Raw genomic sequence first — 23,824 nt, forward strand, 5'->3', positions numbered from 1 at the left:
TAGCCAGGATGGTCTCGATCTCCTGACCTCGTGATCCGCCCGCCTCGGCCTCCCAAAGTGCTGGGATTACAGGCGTGAGCCACTGCGCCCGGCCAATTTTTAGTATTTTTAGTAGAGATGGGGTTTCACCATGTTAGCCAGGATGGTCTCAATCTCCTGACTTCGTGATCCGCCCACTTTCAGCCTCCCAAAATGCTGGGATTACAAGCGTGAACCACCACACCCGGCCGCATCTCTTTTAAAAAGCCAGTGTTATCTGGGAAAGTGCAAGGGGTGGGGAGTAGGGGGACTGTTTTAGATTACAAGAAATGAAAGAGATGATGTGTGTCTTCTTAGATGATATTACAGTAACACAGACACTGCAGTTAGATGAGAGTCCAGTATTGTCTGTTTTCTCAGGTGTGATGACTGTGTTGTGTCATGCAGAAAAATGTCCTTATTTCTAGGAATTGCATGCTGAGATCTCAGGGAGTAAAGGGCCATGATGTCTGCGACTTAATTTGAAATGATTTGACAAGGACAGGTGTACACACAGAGATAAAGCAAATATGGCAGATGTCACCAATTGCTGAATCTATGTGGTGAGTACACAGGTATTTGTTGTATTGTCTTTTCACCTTTCCTATATGTTTAAAATCTTTCATAATGTCATTTGGGGGAAGAAAAGCTTATCTGGCTATACTTATTTGGGAATGTGCTGCCTAAAAGGGGACTAACAAATAAAACTTTAACTTAGAACATAACATTTTAGAGACTGAAGGAACTAGAGACCTTCTAGAGCTCAACTCTCATTTTAAAGATGTGGAAAGTGAACATATTGATTTTATCTTATTTTCTTTTTCCATTACTTTTTAAATGTTTTTGATTTAACTTTATTTTAAGTTCAGGGGTCCACGTGTAGGTTTGGTACACGGGTAAACTTGTGTCATGGGAGTTTGTTATACACACTAGTTTGTCACCCAGGTATTAAGCCTAGTACCCAATAGTTGTTTTTCCTGATCCTCTCCCTCAACCCACCTTCACCCTCCCATAGACCCCAGTGTGTGTTGTTCCCCTTTGTGTCCATAAGTTCTCATCATTTAGCTCCCACTTATAAGTGAGAACATGTGGTGTTTGGTTTTCTGTTCCTGTGTTAGTTTGCTAAGGATAATGGCCTCCAGCTCCAAATTGAATAGTTAAAAACTATTTAGGCCAGGCGAGGTGGCTGACACCTGTAATCCCAGCACTTTTGAAGGCTGAGGCAGGTGGATCACCTGAGGTCAGGAGTTCAAGACCAGCCTGGTCAACATGGCAAAACACATCTGTAATAAAAATTCAAAACAATTAGCCAGGCATGGTGGCAGATACCTGTAATCCCAGCTACTTGAGAGGTTGAGCCAGGAGAATCACTTGAACCCAGGAGGTGGAGGTTGCAGTGAGCTGAGATCACACCACTGCACTCCAGCCTGGCAACCAAGTGATACTCCATTGCAAAAAAAAAAAAAAAAAAAATTTAAAACAAGTGTTACAAACTAACAGTTTATTTATCCCAGGCACAGAAAGACAAATACTGCATGATCTCACCCATAGGTTAAGAAACAGAGAACTCATGGAAACGTTGAACTCATAGAAAAAGAGAAGAATGGAGGTTACCAGGGGCTGGAGTGTGGGGGGTTGGGGTGATGTTGGTCCGAGAGTACAAAAGTTCAGTTAGACAGGAGAAAGTTTATCTTTTAGTGATTTTCATAATTTTGACAAAGTTGAAACAATTGAAACAAATTATCTAAATATTTTAGTAATTATTTTTTAATTGAGCGATTTTAATGAGTCAAAAATATTTATAAGGCAATCATGCATAATACATATAAATAATTTGAGTGTTCGACCCATATTACAAATGAAAGTAAAGAACAGGCAGATTCTGAGACTTGGGACAGGCAGCATCTGGCACCTGTGGAGACCTGGTTCCACACGTCTGTAGTGGCAGAAAGGCAATATATATTAAAACCTAGGAAAACAGGCCGGGCATGGTGGCTCACACCTGTAATCCCAGCACTTTAGGAGGCCAAGGTGGGCAGATCACCTGAGGTCAGGAGTTCCAGACCAGCCTGGCCAACATGGCAAAACCCCGCCTCTACTAAAAATACAAAAGTTAGCCGGGTGTGGTGGCACATGCCTGTAATCCCAGCTACTCGGTAGGCTGAGGCAGGAGAATCGCTTGAACCCAGCAGGCAGAAGTTGCAGTGAGCTGAGATCACGCCATTGCACTCCAGCCTGGGCGACAGAGGGAGACTACATACACACACACACACACACACACACACACACACAAAACTTGGAAAACGGGTGAGAGAAGATGGTATCTGATGGTTTTATCAAGTACTTCTACTCTATTTATATGAACTACTCCAAGCTGTGGTAAACAGCTCTGGGAAACCAGGTCCAGTGCAAGTAGGCCAAAGCCCGTATTGGCAGTTATAAACCAGGCATCTCCAGATGACAGCTTTGCGACCTCAGCAATGTTCTCCTAGCTAGACCAGTGCAGTATGTATCAGAAACCAGCAGGGAGTGTGCCCACCTGGAGGACCAGGGTAAAGGTGGGAGGCCAGGACCAGGGGTCTGGTAGCTGGCAATAACTCAAAGTACCCATGTTCATGGTTTTCACCCTCCTCCTGAGCCCCCACGTATGCCATCCCCAACCCTCTCCCCTATCCTTCAGGTCCATGACTGCCAGTCACCAGTGAGACCCAGCACTCAACAGCCCTGGTTCCCTAACAGATGGACGCACAAGAACAAGAGAAAATGACTTGGTCATTAGAACTCTCAGTTTCCCACAATTCCTGTCACCAGGATATTTTAAAGTTCTCAGATGTTGCCCCCATTGTTTGTCTGAGAAACTGGCCATGGGCACCTCCTGGAATTGGGAGCAAGAGTGACTTTGGGGGCTTGTTGTGCTCCTTGGAAGAGGTTCTCACCCCTTTAGCATGTTGCTGCCTGGCCCTGGACAGCAAAAACCAACCCTTTGAGAGTACTTAAGTAAATACATCATCGGATCTGGGAGCTGATCAAAACCTTATTTCATTGCACTCACATGTATGTGTTTCTTAATGCACTTGATCTTGGATAAAATACATCCTAGTGCATTAGATTTTAAGCCATGGATACACATCATAAGTAGAATATCCAGTTATATTAATTTCATTCATGTTAATTGATATAAATATTCATTTATGGTGAACTATAGATTTATTTAACTGATAGAGTAGTGATAGATACATAAAAATTCCTGGAAAGATATGAATTCATATAAGCTGTGTAGGAAAACCTATATTCTTTCAAGCCATCACAGATACCTTATAAAATTATGTACTTTAGGTACGAAATACTACAGTGTCCCCAGCAAATCTGTAGCAATTGGCTTTTGACACTGAAATGTTGGATTCAGTCCTGTTGGGTAATGTTGCTTGTTCGGGCTTTAGAGTTGCCCTTTAGCAATCACTGGAAAGGTTAAATCGGGTGGACTGTGTGGATCCTGGAAACTGTTTGGGGTGTTACACTTAGAGGAATGCACAGAGCTTCCATGGCTGACCTTGACCTCGGGAGGTGGCCAGGGACCTGGCAGTCTCTCATACAAGGTTCCACTCAGATAGCTGAACACTGACCCCACTGAACGCTGTGTTGAAGAGCTAGGGTCCCCCCTCCCCGCCCCCAGCTCCCTGCTATGAGCTTTCCCAGTTACTACATGAATCAAATTACGGGCACCTCTGCTGGGTTTCCTGTGAAATAACAGATCTTACTGTAACCAAATATTACCATCTCGGAAAATCCTTATGCAACTAGCGAGGACTCTTCATTCTCAGGCAACAGAGAAAGGCCTCTTTGTTTTGGGGCTGAACACCTGGAACATGTTATCCGGGGCGGCCTCCCCAGGCCCACAGTGGAGAGGGGGCTCATAGGACCCAGTCACGCCCCTGCCTGTGGAGGACTGGCTCGCCCAAAGCTGCCTCTCGCTGGCTCTGTTTAGCCTGGTTTCAGCAGACCCTGGCTCTTGCTGTCAGCCATAGGCAAATGGCAGAGGGCGCCCCGCATCCATAGAGAAGGACTACATTGGCAAGGACCACAAAACTCCCAGGCAACCTTTGACAAGATGAGAAGAGGAAGGGCTAAGGATGCAGAGAGATGGGAGGCCTAAAATCTACCCTCCCTGCCCCCAGACATTGGTGCCCTCCTGAAGCCATCACAGATAAGAATGCTGGCTGTGTGTGCAGGACAGCAGGTGTTGTGGCATGAGCTCAATCAGGGGACATGTCTGTGGATGGTTGCCCTTGGAAACCAATGAAACCCTGTGATCCCACCTTTCCTTCAGATCACTGACTTTCCAGAAGAAAACCTAATGCTGCTCTTTCGTCCTTACGCCATAGCTAATACAGCAGTCACAGAAACGGACGGCTCTAAGAACCCGACGCAGGCCAGGCTAAAGGCAGGAGTCAAGGCCGGCTGCCATAGGGCTTAGGATATCCATCCGACCATGACCTCAGCACTCATTGATGAAAGGAGAGCAGGACCACTCCCAGGTGTGGAGAGGCAGGGAGCATTTATGACAAATGGAGATGCAACACCAGTGTAACTTTTTGAAGATAACACACATTTTTACTCACGACTCTTAGTCTTAATGAAATACAAGGTCCTTGCTGGAAGGGAGCAGCTATTACTCATCTCTGGGTCCCTCCTTGTTGGACACCTGAATGTAATGTGTAGTCTTCAACCCTCCAACCCTCTCCACCAACACTCATGGGTGTGGCCATGCCCTGGGGCCTAGGAGAGGCAGATTCTAAGCTGGACATGAGATGAGGTCAAAGATAGCACTTTCCCAGGAGCTCCAGGGAGATGCTAGGGCTATAGCACCTAGGCTCAGTTGAAAAGGGATGGTCCAATGACAGTTATTTCTCTACAGAATAGGCAATTTTCAACATCTAATAAAACACCTTTTTCTTTTTTTTTTTTTGAGACAGAGTCTTGCTTTGTCACCCAGGCTGGAGTGCAGTGGCATGATCTCGGCTCACTGCAACCTCCACCTCCCAGGTTCAAGTGATTCTTCTGCCTCAGTCTCCTGAGTAACTGGGATTACAGGTATCTGCCACCACGCCCGGCTAATTGTTTTGTATTTTTAGTAGAGACAGGGTTTCACCATGTTGGCCAGGATGGTCTCCAACTCCTGACCTCAGGTGATCCACCCACCTCAGCCTCCCAAAGCGCTGAGATTACAGATGTGAGCCACCACACCTGGCCAAAATGCCCTTTTTTGACTCTGGTATCTAAGACAGTTATAAAAATATAGCCTCCCCCCAACCCACCAAATAACAACAAAATACAGTTGTATCTGTGTGATAATTCTTGTCCTCATTCCTTCTACCACTTACTTGCATGTGAATATTACCTGTAAATCTCAGCAACTAATCAGCCATGTAGCTCGTGTAGCATCTTAGATGATTATTTGGAAAAATAAAGCCAAGTACACACTTTTGACTCAAAGGAGGAAGCACATTCCTGTTGAGTTATTGCTATTTTAATAATTGGAAATAAATTTTAATAAAGCCATTAATTTTGCTAAATACACAGTTGTGCTTTGAGAGTGATGGAAAACCATTTAAAGCCATGCTTGAGGCTCTGTCCTTGGCACAAACATGATTGAAAGTCTGTGTCTGATTGACCCTTTTAAAATGCCTTCCTTTACTTCTGAACTGTTGATAAAGAGCTCTATTTGTTTGTAGAATTTTTCCTTAAAAATGGGCAACAGAAATTATTTCCTGCTCAGTGTCCTATTTCAAGGAACCTGGTGCGTTTTTACTCATCTAAGCTGATCTCTCTAGCAGGATGCAATCCGGCTGCTTCGTCCTGCTTTAAAGCAAGTTTAATTTACTTGATTAAAAGTATGCCTATGCTCAGCATGGCTCACAAAGGCAGGGAGAGACATTAATGAAGAGTTTCCCTTTGAAATAAAATATACAGATTTTGTTTCCCAGTGTTTCCACGTCTATCTTCTTTGCTTTCTTAGTTTTCATGTGGTATCCGATATCACAGAGGCTGGCAGCAGAACAACATGGACATGCTTCTCATGGGGGCCCATTCTCTGGGCTGGAAGGCGTAACATATATTTTACAAGAACAATGAGAAATCATTTAGGGATCCACTTTTCACCATTCTCTTAGAAGAAATGCTCTCTGGGATGGAAGAGGGGGTGGAGGGCAGATGATTGCTACATAAAGCGCTTGACAGGAAAAAAGGCACCCCCTATTTCTTGGGATTTTCTCCCACTACAATCTCTTTGACAAAGTTCCTTTCCCTAGAATGTTCCCAAAAACCGTAAATATTGGTGAAGAAAAAGAACTCCTATTGACCGGAACTCATTACACAATCAGAAAGATTGAGCATTTTATATTTGTTTTTATATTTATATCTTTCAGGGGGGAAATATACTATGTACATTAATTTTACCACAATGTGCTGAAATTCCTTAAGCAAATATGTAATTAGGCATTTTAAAATATAAAATGTATTTATTTATAGCTTCCAACCACATATTTATTTTTATTTATCTGAAAGATTTAAACGACACTGTCTTGGATTCGTTCTTTCTTTGGTTTCCTTGTAAAATATATAATTAAGCAAAGTTTGAACATACCTAATAGCCCTGAGGAGACTGGGCAGTGATCTTTCTGCAGCTTTAAAAGTATTGGTAGGAAGCTGTTCTCTTCTTTTCCCCAAGTTCAATAGCTTAGCTATTCGTTTCCTGTTTCTAATAGCCAAGGTAATTAGACCATAATGAAAACTCTTTGCTTGGAAGATGACATCTGAAAGTTGAAACTATTTGCTGCTGCTCAAACCTCAACAGGGCGGGGAGGGGGCAGGGATCGCCTCCTCAGTGGGAGAAAGTTCTACAACTAGAGTGTCACTTTCCCCTAAAATTATTTCTTCCTGGAAAGACTCCAAAGTCCAGGAGGCAAAGTGACATGTACACAGTTTTTTTATGGAATGGTCAATTCTTCATTGTTAAGGAAACATCGCTTAAAATCTCCAAAAAGCCCAGAACATACAGAAAACCTGTTTGCCCCTTATTTTACCTTTCTTTTACTTTCTAACTATCACACGTGTACAGTGAAGTACATACATCTGAAAGGCATATCTTGATGAATTTTTCACCTATGTGCATGTCTGTGTCACCACCACCAATATCAAGAAATAGAACATTTCCTGCCCCTGAAGGCTCTCAGACCCTCAGACCCCTCCCTGTCAAGACCCCACCTGAGGGAGCCACCGTCCTAATTTCTATCCCCCAGAAGGGTTTTGCCTGTCTTTGGATTTTCCGTAACTGGAGCTACGAATGTTATATACACTCTGGCTGGCAGGCTTCTTTCTCTCAAGGGTACGTGGCTGAGGTCCATCTGTGTTGCTCTGTAGAGCTGGGCTCTTACATTTTCACTGCAGTGAGTGTTCCTGTGTGTGAATATTTATTTATCTGTTCTACCTTTTGTGGATATTGGGGTGCTTCCCAGTTATCACTCCCAGGAATAAAGCTACTATGAACATTCTCGTCCACACCTCTGGGTGAAAGCACTTTCTTCCTTGGGTGTATAACTAAGAGTGAACTTCCCAGACCACAGAGGATGTGCAGCTTTGGTAGATTCTGCCAAACCATTTCCCATGAGTTGTAGCATTCATCACTCCCACCAGGAGTTCATTCACCACTTTTTGATGGGCAACAAGGGTTCGGTCTCATCATTGAAAGCAAAGTCTCAAGTGTTTGCAAAAGGGGGACATGAAGACTTAGTAGCAGGAAAGATAGGAAAAAAAAGATGAAAAGGGAAAAAGCTACCCCCAAGAAGGGAACTGGCCCAGGCTGAACAAGCTCTGGTAGACCCTGGGGCATTGCTGGGGTAACTGTTTCCCACCCTTGCTGCCCAGGACAAGGGGCAGTGGCTCTGGCGGGGAAGCTCGGTCCCTCGGGGCTTCCCACCTCATGTGCATGGACAGACAAGGCTTTCCTGGGGTCAGGCCAACTCCAGTACCCTCCAGCCCAGTTCTCAGCCACATAGAGCATCACATGTAGGACAAGACTACTGGCTCCAGTAAGTCCCCTGAACTTTTCTTTAGGCCTCATTCCAGATATTCTCTCTTTCCAATACTTTTTCTAATTATTGACCAAAAAGTAAATAGTAAGGCTATGTCAGGAAATCTGCTGCCTCGTGGCCAGCAAACCTCCCCAGTCCACAGTGGCCCCACTGCACTCTGTGTGCCTGTCCTCTGGGACGGCACTGCCCCGGCCCTCCCCACTTACACGCAGCCCCCCGAGGGTCCCAGAGGGGAGCCTTCATTCACGGAGCTCTCACTAGGCCAGAATTCCAGGAAAGGTGAGAACCCAAAACACCTCCCCTACCCACTCCAGCCATTCTAGAAATACAGGAGATGGAGGTTAACAGAAGACCACCGGCCTTCCTGACAGCTTTTCTAAACAACCAGGGAGGGGTCATTTTCTACATTTGATATTCTCACGGCTCCCTCTCCAAATTAAGGATGCCCCACCGACGTCTGTGTGGGCCATCAAGGGGTGTGTGTGAAAATCTTCCTACCCATCGCAGACTAGAGCCTCTGGGTCAGGCCTGTGGCCAGGCAAGCCTTGCCCATCTCCCGCCTGGCCACCCTCACTCAATTCGCCGACTTCCTGCTGGGTTTTCTCTTAGGGCCTTTACTCTGTCCTCTCCGTCTCTGGCTCTGATCGTTTCACATTGCTCCTGGGAGTCTCACATGTACCAGGGTGGATAGTAGAGCCTTAGTCCTGAAGTTTCACTCATAACTCAAAGGGATAGGTATATTTTGTTGTAGCACAAAATCGACTCCCATCCCCCGGGAAGCTTGTGTGTTTAGTGTGTACTTAGGTAGTGAGGAACCCACCTGCTCACTCACCTTCTGCACAAAGGAGCATTTCTGTCTGCTCAGGCAGAGACCCCTGACTCCAATAGGCCACACCCACCAGTGGTGAAGTGTGTTCAGCCAGGGAGGAAGTTCCTATTGGTAGGAAGATTTTCAAATGCACCTCTTGACAGCCCACACAGATATCAGTGGGTATCCTCAGTTTGCAGAGGGAGCCACAGAATATGAAGGTTTAAAGACGCCAAAGGCTCACGTGCTTCCCTTCCTTCTCTCTCTTTGTCTCTGTTTACCATGAGACTGATTTGAAAGGTGCTCACTCTCCTCCTCTTACCCTCCTGGGGCTTCTCCTCCTGTCTCAGTTGGAGAGGGACAGGGACGGATACAGAGGCCCTGGATACAAATGAAGAGCCTGGGCTGAACCAGGACCAGATGGGCCTGCAGCCCGGCATATTGGTCCCAGTATCCGGATAGTCACCTGGGGAACTTGTGTAGCTGTGGTGGTTTTAAGATATGACCCCAGATCCTTTGATGCTCGTTTCTTCAAGAGGTGGAGCTTAATTTCCCTCTGCTTAAAATGTAGGCTGGATTTAGTGCCTTGTTTCTCATGCATAAAATAAAGCAGAGGTGATGTGTGTGAGGTCATAAACAGCACTGCAGTTTCCTGCTTGTTCTCCTTCTCTCTCTCTCATATCATTAGCTCTGGGACAAACCAGCTTCTATGTCATGAGTACACTCAGGCAGCTCATTGGAGAGATCCGCATGGTAAAGCAATGAGGCCTCCTGTCGGTAGCCATGTGAGTGGCATCTTGGAGCCAGACCCTCCAGCCTCAGTCAAGCCTTCAGATGCCTGCAGCCCTGGCTGACATTTTAACCATAACTTCATGAGAGATTCTGAGCCAGAACCATCCAGATAAGATACTCCCAGATTGCCAGGTAAGAAAAATAAATGGTTATGATTTTAAACCACTTGGTTTTGGAGTAATTTGTTACACAGCAACAGATAACTAAAACAGGAGGTTATTAGTACTACTCACCAAATATTTCTGGTTCTAACTTCCAGAATCACGGTAGGATAACCTCTCTCCCCAGCTTGGAAGTTACGTATATCCACACAACTTTGAAATTGAGCAAGACTGGGGTGTGTCATCCCCATGAGGGCACTTCAGGAGCCAGTGTGCCCTCCCAACCTCTTTCTCTCCCTCTATCAAACCAATTGCCAGTGTTCTAAATAATGAGGCCGGGGGTTGGGGTGATGTGGAGCAGAGCTGTTAGCCGACCCACCATGGATATGTAGCAGCAGAAGAAACAAGCCATGTGGTCTTTAAGCACCCACATTTTGGGTGTTACTGTGGCACAACCTGAACTATACTGACTGATGCAGGTGAGGATACACAGGGATCCTCTGTCCCTCCACCCGCAGTTCTTCATGCTCTTTAGGCCCAAGAAAGCCAGCATCTCCATCAAGGTCAGCAGGATCACACCCTTGATGTGGGCTCCCCGTCCCCTACCCAGGCACTCCACCATGTCCACACCTGGATAAAAAGTGTGGAGCCTGGTTCAGGAGTGGGCTGGGAGCTTGGCCAGGTCATCACAACCTCTCTGTTTAGAACCCAGTGGATGGGAAAGGCTTGCATGGCAGGAAGAGGAGTTTAAGGTGTTAAGTAACGGCCCATGTGATCCAGTTCTGAAGGCCACAAAGTCAACAGTGATTGATCCTTTGCTTTCTTTTCCAGAACCATAGAGAATTTGGGGAAATTACTGTCTGGCCACCCAGAAAACAAAGACCAGTTAGGATTTGTTTTATTTTCTCTTCTTCCCAGATCAATCCACAGTTCTCCAGGGACCCACTGTGGTTTTGTGCTTCCTCTGTGCCTGTTCTGCTCCTCTCCACGCACCCCCTCTTCCCCAGCCCCTCCCAGTCCCCTCAACGGTCTTTCTGGCCAGCCCCACAGCCCCCTCTCTGCCCCACAGTCCTCAGGCTCCAGCCTCCTCGTTAGGAAGTGTTAGAAAGTTGCTGGAGTGAGAAATGAGCCTGTGAAAGCTCGTTGTCCTAATTAAACTTCCACAAGGAGAGTGACAAGAGGCGACGGGGAGGAAACGTTGCCACCACCAAGGTCTCAGCCTGGGCCCAGGTCGAGGAAGGCCTTTGTCCTGCAGAACAAAAGCCACTGTTTGCACGTGTTAAACTTCATCAAACTTCAACAGACCCAGGTGCAAAACCCCACATCCCAAATGCCATCCGGGCTTATGCCACCTTCCCGAGCACGGACCATCCCTAGCCGTCAACCCTAATCAGGGCCATGCCCTACATCAAAGCTGCACTCCCTCCACAGACAGCTTCTGCTCTAAGATGCATTGTTCTTATGACTTCCTACACTCAGCCTTGCCTGATGAATTAGGGCACGGAGCCCCCCATGGCACAGCTGGGCCCTGCTGGCATTGTTAATGAGGTAGGAAGGGCGCATTTGTCCGAGCCTGGGACTAACATAATCACATAAAGCTGTTGCTTTGGAATAGATGGAGCTGCCCCAGAGTCAATTTTCTTGGAAGCAATGCAAAGCAGAGCTTCCTGGGAGAAGACACAATGCCTCCTATTGTCTCTGTCACTTCCCCTCCAGCCTCCCAGCGTTTCTGCGTCTCCTCGGGAGCCACTGCCCTGTGCAAAAGCTGTTTGCTGATGCCCAGCCGGGGTTTCCAAAACCCCCATGAGAAGTCGTTTCTGTCCACAGTCATTGTTTCCAGAACAGCCAAGCCGACTGGGGAGGAGAGGCCAGGCCCAGCAACAGCAGGAAGAGACCCAGCTTGCAACACAGGCCCCCGGCGGCTGGAGTCGGCTCGTGGATTGCTGGGGGGCAGCTGGTGCCAGCCCTGCTAGACGTGTCCAGGATCGGGTCAGAGGCCAGGGTGGCTCACATCCACGGGCTCCAGGAGGGGGCTCTCGAGGGCCCAGGTTCCTGGAGGAGAACAGAGTGTGGATTATCCAGTGAGTCCTCAGAGTGCTCCCGGGAGATTCTATCCCCTCAGGCAGCCATTTGGGTCTCTGCTTCCCTAACCACTTCCTCCTTCACCCGACCATCACCTAGTCTCAAGGGCGTAGGCAGCTTCTGGAGGTGGCTGAGACTGGAAGGATGTTGTCACACCTACCAGATATCCCTACATGTATCTCTACCACCCCCACTACATATTCTGAAGAACCAAGGTGAGCTGGGGGAATCCCCAGGCCAGCAGGACAAGGCCTGGGCAGGAGTGGAGTCAGTAAGTGAGAAGTGGGGATCCTGGGGGTTGGGGGCTGTGGGGCTGGGCCGAGCACTGGGCAGGAGGCGGGAGGTGGCAATGGAAGTGACATCTCCCCATCTTCCCCAGCTCCATATGAGGGGTTCTGCTGCATTCACTGAGTCACCAAAGGACACTGGAAGGCCATCAAGATCTTTGGGTGACCAAGACATGGCTCCCTTCTTACTGTCTGTGGGGAGACAGGCATTCGAACACCCAAGTCTAACCCAAGCAGAGTTGACTGAGGGCTGAAGGTTCCACAGAGGCTGGGTGCAGTGGCCCATGCCTGTAATTTCAGCACTTTGTGAGGCCAAGGCAGGTGGATCACTTGAGGTCAGGAGTTCGAGACCAGCCTGGCCAACATGGTGAAACCCCGTCTCTACTAAAAATACAAAAATTAGCCAGGCATGGTGGTGTGCACCTGTAGTCCCAGCTACTCAAGAGGCTGAGGCAGGAGAATCGCTGGAACCCAGGAGGCAGAGATTGCAGTGAGCTGAGATCACACTATTGCACTGATCAACATAATCTGTAGCCTGGGCAACAGAGCAATACTCCTCAAAAACAAACAAATAAAGAAAGGTTCCAAGGATGGTCTGGAGGACAAACAAAGGAGAAGATTTGGTGCAGGAGTTAGGACAAAGACTCCCAGGAGAGCAGCCCTCACGTGGGGCCACAGTGAAAGAGTGGTCCCCTTTTGTGGAAGGGAAATGGAGGATGTGTGTGGTGAAGGCTTTGCTGAAGCATCTCTTATAAAAAGGGCAAAAGCACTTGCTCTCCTCCCAGCTCTGGCTTAGCCTCTCTCTCTTCAAGTCCCTGGCATCCCTGGAAAACCATGATTTTTCCATTCTGCACCTGGCCCAGGCACCTCCTCCCACCCCCACACACTGCAGTCTGGTGTGTGTGGTGGGCACACATAGAATACTCGCTGGTCTTGAAAATGAAGCCATCCTTTGGGGCCCCTACAAACCAAAGAGACCCACTGAGCCAAGAGATCACTCTTGGACACCAGCAAGGGTGAGATCACTTGATAGGTATTTTGTCGTGTGTTTCTTTTTAACCATATAAAAAACAAAAGGGTGGATGTGCAACCCAACCCAAGAATACCTTGGCTCAGGATCAACTAGATGAAACTTTTAAAAATGATTTAATGTTATGTTAGACTGTTGCATATTAAAGCGATGTAATGCCTTCTAAGAAACGAGAGTCAGATCCTGACTGGGCAAATTTAAGGAGTTATAACTCACTTTTCAAGAGAGCAACATTTTGTCCAATATGTACAGACCTCTAATGACAGTGTGCAAAGACTCTTTCGTTCCCAGATTATGAGGCTGCCACTTTCTCCTCCCCTTCCTGAGCCACACTTTTCTAAACAGCAACTGTGGGGGCAGGGGGAATGGGAAGTTCATGAGAGAAGGAAATATTTGGGACCATGTCGGCCAGTGGAATGGGGCTTGTGGTCACCGTGTTACAAAGTCAAATCACTTCCCAGTAAACACCAGTTTCCGATGGCTCTCTGGCCAGGGTTGGCCGGGGACAGGCAGGGAGTATATGTGTCGGGTACGTTGCGTCACAAGCTGTGCAGCTGTGTAGGCCTCTCTGTCCAGAGGCATTAATGGAAAACGATTGGGCACCCAGCCCACAGCAGATGCGCTAGGGAATCCAGCCAGGGGAAGCCGGGATGCAGCGGGAGAGGGGACACGCAGGGCCTGGCTGAGAAGCCTTGCAAGGTAACCACAGGCGGAAACCTGAAAAAATGAAGACGTTCCCACCAGTTCCAGAAAACAGGGCTAACTGAAAATGCAGCCCCTTTCCTTGAAGTGGGCTTGGCAAGCCCCAGCTGTTGAAAGGCAAAAGAAAAAAAGAAAGAAAGAGAAAGAAAAAGAGAAAGGAAACAACATGTATCTAGCCTGCATTTCTAATTGAGTTCCCTTCAGACCCCCTCACATGCTGAATTGTTGTGTGAGATCAGAACAAAAGGAATTTCGAGGAGTCATTGCTATAGACCCCAGAGCTAAGGAGATTGTAATTTCAAAATACTATTTCATGCACTTACTAGACTAAATCAGCAAACAGAGCAGCATGCCGGGTCCTCCTGGAAGTTGCCAGAAGTCTCACGGCTGTAGCCTCCCTAGCTGCTGCTTCAGGGAGTCCCCTGGACCCCCCAACCCAGAAGAGGAAGGCAAGGATCCATCTCTCCTTGTTTCAAGAGTTCCCCTTTTCCCCGCTTTATGTCTCAGAGCCCCAGCTCCACCATGTCCCTCATCTGTCAAGTCTGCTCTCAGGGAAAAGTGGAAACTCACTCAGTCCCAAAGGTGAATGGTAACCTCAGCTTCTTCTCATGGTGGGAGGGGAGACTCATGTTTTCCCAGATTCTAAGCTAAAGTAAGCTCCTGCTAAACAGATGAGGGAATTACATTGAGAGGGAAGAGGTTCACCCTGGACTCCTGTGAATTCCTTGAAGGATTCATGAGATTTCTCACCTTTGGGTTTTCTGTGGGGGTTGAGTCTCTGCATCTTAATGCTCTTTATCTAATTGGTTCAAACTTTCTTTCTGTTGAAAAATGTCACTTCTGCGCTTCGGAGTGGTCCCTGGGGTGGAGGATGCCAGTTGTCAAGCAAAACCTTTTCCCCTTTCTTCCTGACTGACAGACCATTATATTATTGGGGCAGCAATAGGTCCAGCTAAAGCACTACATTTCCCAAGTTTCCAGACATCTGTAGCCAAGTGGGTGTAAGCAGAAGACTTTGAGGGTAGAGGATGCCTCAGAGAAAGTTATTTGAAAGGGGGATAATTAAACCAGGAGGCGAACTTTCTTCTTTGCCCTTCCCCCATGGAATGTGGCTATGATGGCTGGAGCTCCAGCATCCATCTTGGGACCAATGTGAGGATGGACATTGCAAGCTAAGAGGGCTGAGCAGAAAGAAAGAAGACATCAGACTCTGATGAGTGACTGTGGAGCTGCCTTGTCAGTCCTAGACTGCCCAAGGCTGTATTTCTCTTAGGTGAAAATAAACCTGTATCCTCTTTAAGTGATGTTGTTTCTAGTCTTCGTCACTTGCAGCTGAACTAAACCGAAGTAAGCTCTCCCCCTTCTGCACTTCTCCATACCACTACTCACACTTACAGCTTCTCATTCCATGTCTGTCTTCTCCCCGCCATGTACCAGCTATGAGATCAGTGGTTGGTCTGTAGTGTCGTCTGCAGGAGCCTCAGTGCCTGGCGTGGCATCTGGCACATAAGAACAGGCCTGTAAATGTCTGCTGAATGAGATGCCCCTGCAACATGGCTCTGCCAATGGGCTGGCACGCCTGAAGCCCCCTTCCATGGAGTTAACAAGATTTAAGGATATCGGGGGCTGGGTGCAGTAGCTCATGCCTGTAATCCAAGCCCTTTGGGAGGCCAAGGTGGGTGGATCACTTGAGGTCAGGAGTTCGAGACCAGCCTGGCCAACATGGTGAAACTTCATCTCTACAAAAATACAAAAATTAGCCAGGCGTGGTGGCATGTGCCTGTAATCCCAGCTACTCAGGAGGCTGAGGCAGGAGAATCTCTTGAGCCCAGGAGGCAGAGGTTGCAGTGAACCAAGATTGGACCACTGTACTCCAGCCTGGGTGACAGAGTTAGACTCCATCTCAATAAAAAATAAAAAATAAAAAAAGATTTAAGGATATCAGGAGCCAGGGCCCATGAGAAGTCAGCGTTTAGACTAATTAGGGCACCACAGAGGGAAAACCACCTGTTTGCATTTATTTATAAGAAAACCAGCTATTTTTGAGCACCCTCCATGTGCCAGGAGCTGCGTTGAGACTTAACGGAAAATCTTTCGGACCTCACTGTGGGGGTGGAGCAGGCAGCTGGCATTCCTCACTTTAGGGTATGCCCATGTCTTGTGATCTATCCCTGCATAGCAAACTGCCTCCAAGCTCAGGGCTTAAAACAACAGGCATTTTTTGAATTTCTCATTATTCTAAGGGTTCATTGGGGCTCAATTAGAGGGTCCCTCTGCTGGTCTGGTTTAGGGTCTCGCCCAGCTGCAGTCAGGTGGTGGCAGTGGCTGGACCTCCAATGCAGGGAGTGACTGCATTCACTTCCCTGGAGCTTTGGCAGGAGTGCCTGGGAGGCTGGGCTCAGTCGGGACATTGGGACACCTGGGCCTGTCTCTCCTTGGGGTGCTAGGGCCTCTCCCTCTGCACCTGGATTTTCCATGTGGTCTCTCCTGAAGGCTACCTGGACTTCCTACATGGAGGCTCAGGCCCCCACAAGTAGAGAGGCAGAAGCTGCCGAGCTTCCCAAAGATCAGACCTGTAACTGGCCCGCCATGACTCAGCACTCTAGTTCAGGCAGCAGCAGGGCCAACCCAGAGTTAGCATAGCCGGGGACCATACAGAGACATGAACACCAGGAGGCTCCATTCGTGGAGCCCATCACCAGGGACTAGCTGCTGCCCCATGAATAGGTGTGACTGAATTTTATAGGCGAGGAGGCCAAGAAAGAGGCAAAAGAGCTTGAAGGCCCCATACCATTGAGGGTGAGGATGGAACCCAGAGCAACCCACCTCCCTTGCCTGTCTTCTCTCCTCCTCCATACTCAGCCTCTTGAGCAAAGGAATGCTCCTGAAGGTGCATTTGAGGCCAGAACTCTGCCCAAAGAGCACACTGTCAAGGGCTGCATGCGTAGGGCTGAGGACGGTCTCTAATTCATGTGTTTCATAAGTCGTTTATAGCAGGAGAGGGCCCTGGGAAAATGTCACAAAGATGAAAGGTGACTTAACAGATGGGCTGACACACGGAGGATCAGGGACATCCACACTCCGTACCCACAACCGTGGGCTTCTCTCTGTTCACTCCATCTCATTCTTTGAAAGTCTGTGCATTATTATCTCAGATTAAAACAAGCTCACACCTGTACCTTACCTTCTCCAACCAGAGATTTCTCACCTGAATCTCTGCAGGTGCAACAGGAACCCAGGGTCTCAAGAGCCAAGGTGCTCAGGATAGGGGAGCATGACTCCAGAACTCAGAAGGAGCCCCTCAGGTAAGGTCCCCTGAAAGTCTGAGAGTTCCCTTTGTCCACAACTCATCCATTTTGCCCAAATATGTTTTTGGACACGCAGTTCCCAGAGAAGAGCAGGCCCAGCCCCCTGGCCTCAGAGCTCAGCCTTCAGGGTAGGGCAGGAGAAAGAATGTAATCAGAGTTATGGCTTAATGAAGTGAACCGTAATAACCATAAACAGACAGTTTGGGATTTGATTTGTTATTTTGTACAAGGCAGTACCTTTCAATAGCAACTGGTGTTAGGGCCAAGCTTAAACATTTTCATCTCACCAACAAAAAAACAGTGATCCCATTGTTACACTACACTTTCCCACCTTAAAATGGGATTGGTTTTGTGGATTGGGAAAGTTACCAAAAATAAGTTTCTTCAATCACAAAGGTTAGCAAAAAGGAAGTTGCTAGATCATTGCTAGATTGCTAGGAAGTTGCTAGATGAGAGGGGCCTCTAGGTAAGTAGTATCTGTTACAGACAATGTGTGCCAGGCCACCTACCTCAAACATTTTTCCTATTTAATCCATGTAATAGATAAAAAGTCCTACACCATTTAAGGATAAAAAGTAAGTTTGCTTATGAGTCCCTATATACAAAGTAAAATGGAGATAGTTCTATGGACTAGCTTATGGCTGCAAACTACATTTTAAGAAAAGCATAACCAGGCTGGGTGCGGTGGCACACGCCTGTAATCCCAGCCCTTTGGGAGGCCAAGGTGGGCAGATCACCTGAGGTCAGGAGTTCGAGACCAGTCTGACCAACACGGAGAAACCCCGTCTCTACTAAAAATACAAAAATTAGCTGGGTGTGGTGGCACATGCCTGTAGTTCCAGTTACTTGGGAGGCTGAGACAGGAGAATCACTTGAACCCAGGAGGCAGAGATTGCAGTGAGCCAAGATTGTGTCACTGCACTCCAGCCTGGGCAACAGAGCAAGACTCTGTCTCAAAAAACAAAGAAAAAGAAAAAGGAAAAAGAAAAAAGAAAAGAAAAGCATAACCAAAAATGTCTTCCCTCTTGAGACCAACACTCCAAATACAACATGCCCACGTGGTTGTGCCACACAGCCTGACAGTGCAGCTTCCTGAGCACCAACGTAAGATGGAAGGAGACAGGTGGGGGTGTGAATGCTCTCCCACCCACCTCGGGAGGAATTCTACTACCTCAAAAAGATTAGTGGCCTTTATTTTGTGTCCCAACATAGAGGCAGGATACTACCTAGCAACAGCAAAGTCAAGCCTACTTTCAGCATTTTCAGTTTGAAGCCATTTGGTGACTCTCTGAGGAGTTGTCCATCTTTAAAGCACACCCTAAAAATACCTTCTGCTGGAGATGCGAGGACTGGGCAGAAATGGCAGAACCACAGGATGATGGGCCATCAGACTCCCAGCCCCAGGGCCCCAGCACAGTCAGCACGGTCTCACCCAGCTGCAAAGCTGGAACTCCCTGGAGTTTTCAGTATGGTTGTACCAATGTTGCCAGCTTTTATTTTGCCAAAATACAGTGACAACACAGAGGCCCAACCACACGATCTTGGACATTTCCCTCTTTTGAAAAATCTTCCCTATACCCTAGAGGACCCTCTCCTACCTCTACTCTTCCCTCTCCAGGATGTCATTAACATCTTGAATTCATCACTCATTATTCTACCAGACATAGTTATTCTCCCAATTACATTACAGACTCTTTGAGGGATGTCTTATTTTTCTGTAGTTATAGTGCCTAGCTCCCAGAATGTTTTGTAACTGAGCAAAAAACCCTTTGGCTTACCAGAAGTCCACCCTGTTCAGGATTAAACATTCTACCTCTTACAAGATACAAACCAAGAGGGTGCTTTGGCACAGGCCTGGGGTCATGGGTTTCTGCATGGCATGAAAGAAGGCATCCCAGGCTGGGAGTCAGGTGGCCTGGGCTCCTCCACGCTAGCTAACAGCTAACTCCATAGCCACGGACACACGCTCGTGCCATGGGTGCAGAGTTTCTAAAGATGTAGGTTTTGGAGATCTCTCTGGTCTCCACCAGGGATACAACACTATGCTAAGCACTGACAGGGTTACTTCATCTATAAACGTCCCAGGCATGGGTGGGAAAACAAGCAGAACTTGTTTTTTATGACACCAACCTAAAGTCTCATTTTAATTTGTTCTGGAAAGACTATTAGTCCTGATGCAGTCACTGCAGATCTACTAATAAACTATCCAACTCCCAGTTGGTGAGGGTGCCAATTTTGAGTATTTGGGGGCCCCTTGCAATAGTAAGTACCAAGCTGTCCTGGGTCAATGACGCCACCTGGTGGCTGGTGTCGGGGTGGGGAGGGTCCCCTGCATTTTCGCTTACGTTCTCAAATCAGGAATCCATCAGCAAACGAAGAGGAAATGTATAATCAGGGCCATAGAGATGACAGAATGGGATGCGGGATGTGGGAGGGGTTTCAGACAGACTGGTCGGGGGAGGCCTCTCTGAGGAGGCAGCATTTAAGCTGAGAGTTTCATGAGGAGAGATCAGTCATGCAAAGATCTCAGGAAAAGAGCACTCCAGGCAGGAGCAGTGGTGATCACAAAGGCCCTGAGTTGAAGTGAGTGATTCTGTTTTAGCAACAGCGGGCACCCTGGCCAGCCAGCACCGAGGCAGCGTAGAGGGAGATCATGGGAGGCCTTACTGGGCGGGGGCAGCTGATTCAGAGTGGAAGGGGATTGGGAGTGGGCAGAAGAGTGGTGTGGCACTCTTCCTATTCCTTCATTCTCCGGGTCATTCCTCATGCTTTAGTTAGTTCTGCTTCAGAAGGTATTCCTTTGTTCGGGTATCACAGAAAAGTTTATCTTCCCTTAGTCAGTTTTCCATTCCATTCCATTGGGCCCAATCACAAGCCTAACCTTGGCCAATAAATGCGCCGTAGCTGCTCAAACCTCCTTGAGCAGCTGAAGGGTGACCATACACCCAGCCAGCACCAGCACCAGCACCAACACTCACACCTGGAGAGGTCCATTTCTTTAACATCCCAGCAGAGTGACATCATGCTGTCCCCATAGCTGTGCACTGCCAAGCCACCCACTTTTGCAGAGAAGGAAGCTGAGGGTAAGAAACCTCCACCAGGTACCCCAGTGGTTAGAGATGCAAGTGATGGAGCCAGGGAACCTGGAACTAGCTACTGAATCTCTCTCAGTTCATAACATAAATTGGAGCTTTGTCTAGTAAAGAAGACCGATGTCAAAGAAGAACTACAGAAATAAATACATCATTATAATTCTGTGTCTACAAAATCATATGTATATAATAATGTGGCCGCCTCCTGAGTTCGAATATGCACAACTCCTGAAGTCAATGATCTCACGGAAGAGCCTGGGCCACTACCGGGTGGGGCTGAGTGCCTGAGACAGCTCGCCCGCAGCCTTCATCTCAAACGACTCAGCCTGAGTCAGGGCGGCTGCTCTGAGCCCACGTAGAAGGCCCCACCCTGCCCTTGCCTCACCTCTCCAACCTGAGGCTTGGGGCCATCTCCCAGTTCTGCCTTCCCATTGCCTGCTTCAACTGTCCACTGTCCACACTCGTCCCTTTGATGTCCCCCTTCAGTCATTCTGGGGAAACACCTTGTCGTGCCCTGTTGCCCCTGGGGCCTCACATCCCAAAGTGGGGTTCTTCGCCTGGTAACATTCATTGCAGCCTCTCTGATGGGCACAGGGCCTAACTTACACTGTGCACAGAGGGTCCCTCCTTCCTCCCCAAAGTATATATCCCATCCTAGTAAGCCTGTCTTCCTCAAGCCCCAGAATTCAAGAGCAGTATAAACAGCAATTTGCATGCAATATAATGAAGGTACAACCTCTTGTTAATAGTGTTGCCCTGGTACTTCTAGACTCTCATCTTATAAAAGTGTGTTGATTAAAGTCCTTCAAAGCCATTTCCTTGGGTATAGCTGTAAGGAGCCTCTAAAGAGTGGGGGTAGTTGGGATCTTGGCTGGGATCAGTATTGGGCTATCCTTGGTCTCATAGTAGAAAGTGATGTCATCTCCACCCTGAAAATAAACAGAGAAAGAAAAAGAAGAGCTTGTTTCAGCCATTCTGAGAAGGTGAGCTTTTGGTGGGGCAGGGATTGTTTTTCCTAAGAGGCCAGGTATTAGCCAGACCAGAGCCTGGTGGCCCTTCTCATACTGTGACGTGCATTTGAAGCTCCTGGGTGAGGCTTTTGTTAACCTGCAGATTTCAGCTCAATAAGTCTATGGTAGGGCCTGGGAGTCTGCATTTCTATCAAGGTCCCAGTAAATGCTGATGCTGCCAGTCTAGGAAGGATGCTTGTTAGTAGCTTGTTAAATACTTGTTAGTAGCTTGTTAGATACTTGTTAATAGCTTGTTAGAAGGGCAGAACCCTGAGCCCCACATCAGACCTATGAATGCAACCTGCCTGTCAACAAGATCCCTGGTGACTCCTGCGCATGTCACCCTGTGACAAGGCCAGTTTCTAGGGCTTGCCTGCATCCTGTGCTCACGGCAGACATCACTAATCAATCAGGACCTTCTGATGAGAGTCAAGATCCTTGTCTACACAGTGCTGCCAGTGCCCCACCAATGCCTGAGAGGCAGCATGAGGAAGAAAGTAAAAAGACTGAGAAGAATCAGACCTGATACATGGCTAATGAAACAGGAGAGAGAAAAGCAAGTCAGGGCAGAGCTGGGTGTTCAGAAACCCAAAGCCAGATAGATTCCTAGGAGAAGCCCCAAAAGTGTCTGCAATGTTGCGGTGAAGCATAAATACAAAAGAAGGGATGGGTGTTGGGGGAATGGAGCCTGGCATCAGCCAGAGAAGAGTCTGGAGCTGCTGAAAGCCACCTGTAGCATAGATCGGAGAGAAGATCAGGAAGAAGGTTCTAGAAGGGTTGAGAAGCTGCCCACCCAGCTGGAGGTTTCTTGGCCAGGGCTGAAAAAGGAGATTGAAGTCCATCCCATCCCCCTAGCAAGAGAGTCTCTCAAGTGACATAAACCAAGCATCCACCATACGCCAGGCAGGGCTGGCCCTGTCACATCAGCGATCTCAGTTGCGTTTCTGATCCCATGAAGGAGGTACCATCTTCTACAGACAAGGAATCTGTGACCAAGGGAGATTACAAAATGAGGCTGGCAAATGCCCTGCAGGAATCCTTCCCAGTCTACCTGCCTGCAAGGCTAAACTCCTAGGATCATACACACTTATCCTTTGCCGTTATTTATCCTTTTGCAATTCCTTGGAAAATTTCTATTGGAGGGTCCTGGGTTGTCTTGTCTGTGAGAGGGATAGGAAGGGATGGGGATGAAGTGGGCACCCAGGGCCCAAGAGAGCAGCCAGGTCAGGGGCAATGCCTCACAGCCAGCAGGACAAGGTTCTGGGTGGTGCTTTCTGTGAGTTTCATCAAGAGTCAGGCAGCAGTGAGGTCTTGTCTATCTCCTTGCAAATGTACTTGTCGCACCTCCACTCTCACCTACCCCCACAAATCCCTTGCTGAGCAAGAATTATTACTTCCATCTTCAGAAAAAGAAGTAGTGGCTCAAAAAGATTAGGCCCAAGTTCTCCCTGAGCTGAGAACAGCACCCACATCTGTTTGATCTCAAAGCTAGGAACCCATTTTAGGCTTATGGAGAAGCGAGTAGGCTTTTGTGGGCTAGCCTGGGCACTAATCACCAATTCTGGCATCATGTTTCTGTGGTGCAATTGAAGTTTTGGGCACTGTGCTGTCAACAAGCTCTTGCACTGCCATTTACTGCTAAGTTAGGAAATACCTGCTTCTCGCATAGAACAAACTTCAGTGGCAACTTCCTACTCAACTTGGTCCTGTGACATCTAGTGGCCAACGGGAGAAGTGCAGTGAAATCGCTGGACATTGTAAGCAGGTGCAAAAGCTTAGTACTTCCTGGGATTGAAAAAAAATGCGCTGAAATTCATAATAGCTGAAATATCCATGGAATTTAGAAGATGCATATTTGCGTGCACCTTATAAAGTCTATAATCCCATGTTTTGTTCCTAATATTCATGTTTATTTGCTATCACTGGTGGAAAATATACCATATCCAATTCATTGTCTCTTAATTGATAAACTATCTTTGCAAATAATATAATATATAATACAATGCAATGTATAATGAAGTGTAATGTAATGCAATCTCAATGCTTGCAGACATGCTCAATAATAAAGAACATTATAAATATGAAAACACTATAGGTCACTAATTAATCCATTCCCTTGGGGGTGGAGTGTTTTAGAATCACCACAATGCCATATGAAACTAGATGAAAATATACATAAATAGGTTTCCCGTCTGCTACATACATAACAGGCTTCCTGTCTGCCTAAACATGTTATAAGACATGATGTGCTTTATAGAAGCTTTCTGATTACAGGGGAACCTCAAGAGTGCTGCCTGAGTAACTCTCATTCCACAAAGACACAACTGCAAGAGGATCCCCAGGCATTCTCATGAGTACACAGATTCTAACAACCCCTCTATTCCCCACTCTGATCTCCACCCCAAGACTCACATAATGGCAAAAATCCAAGGGAAGATTCTTGGGTAACTAATGCTCCTTTACAGGGGGTCCTGGATAAAGGGCAGGGGGAAAGTCTTGTCACT

General features: G+C 47.5%; 1 protein-coding gene across 1 annotated transcript; it reads left to right on the forward strand.

Moving 5' to 3' along the window:
* The first annotated feature begins 11,424 nt into the window (after positions 1-11,424).
* LOC105528485 lies at positions 11,425-23,648 on the forward strand. Its single transcript, XM_011965255.1, is given in 4 exon segments — positions 11,425-11,824; positions 11,827-12,106; positions 17,133-17,215; positions 23,595-23,648. Coding segments are annotated over 2 exon segments (468 nt in total). The 3' UTR covers positions 11,895-12,106; positions 17,133-17,215; positions 23,595-23,648.
* Positions 23,649-23,824: the final 176 nt, after the last annotated feature.

The sequence above is a fragment of the Mandrillus leucophaeus genome, unplaced genomic scaffold (genome assembly GCF_000951045.1).
Source record: "Mandrillus leucophaeus isolate KB7577 unplaced genomic scaffold, Mleu.le_1.0 Scaffold719, whole genome shotgun sequence".
Lineage (NCBI taxonomy): Eukaryota > Metazoa > Chordata > Mammalia > Primates > Cercopithecidae > Mandrillus > Mandrillus leucophaeus.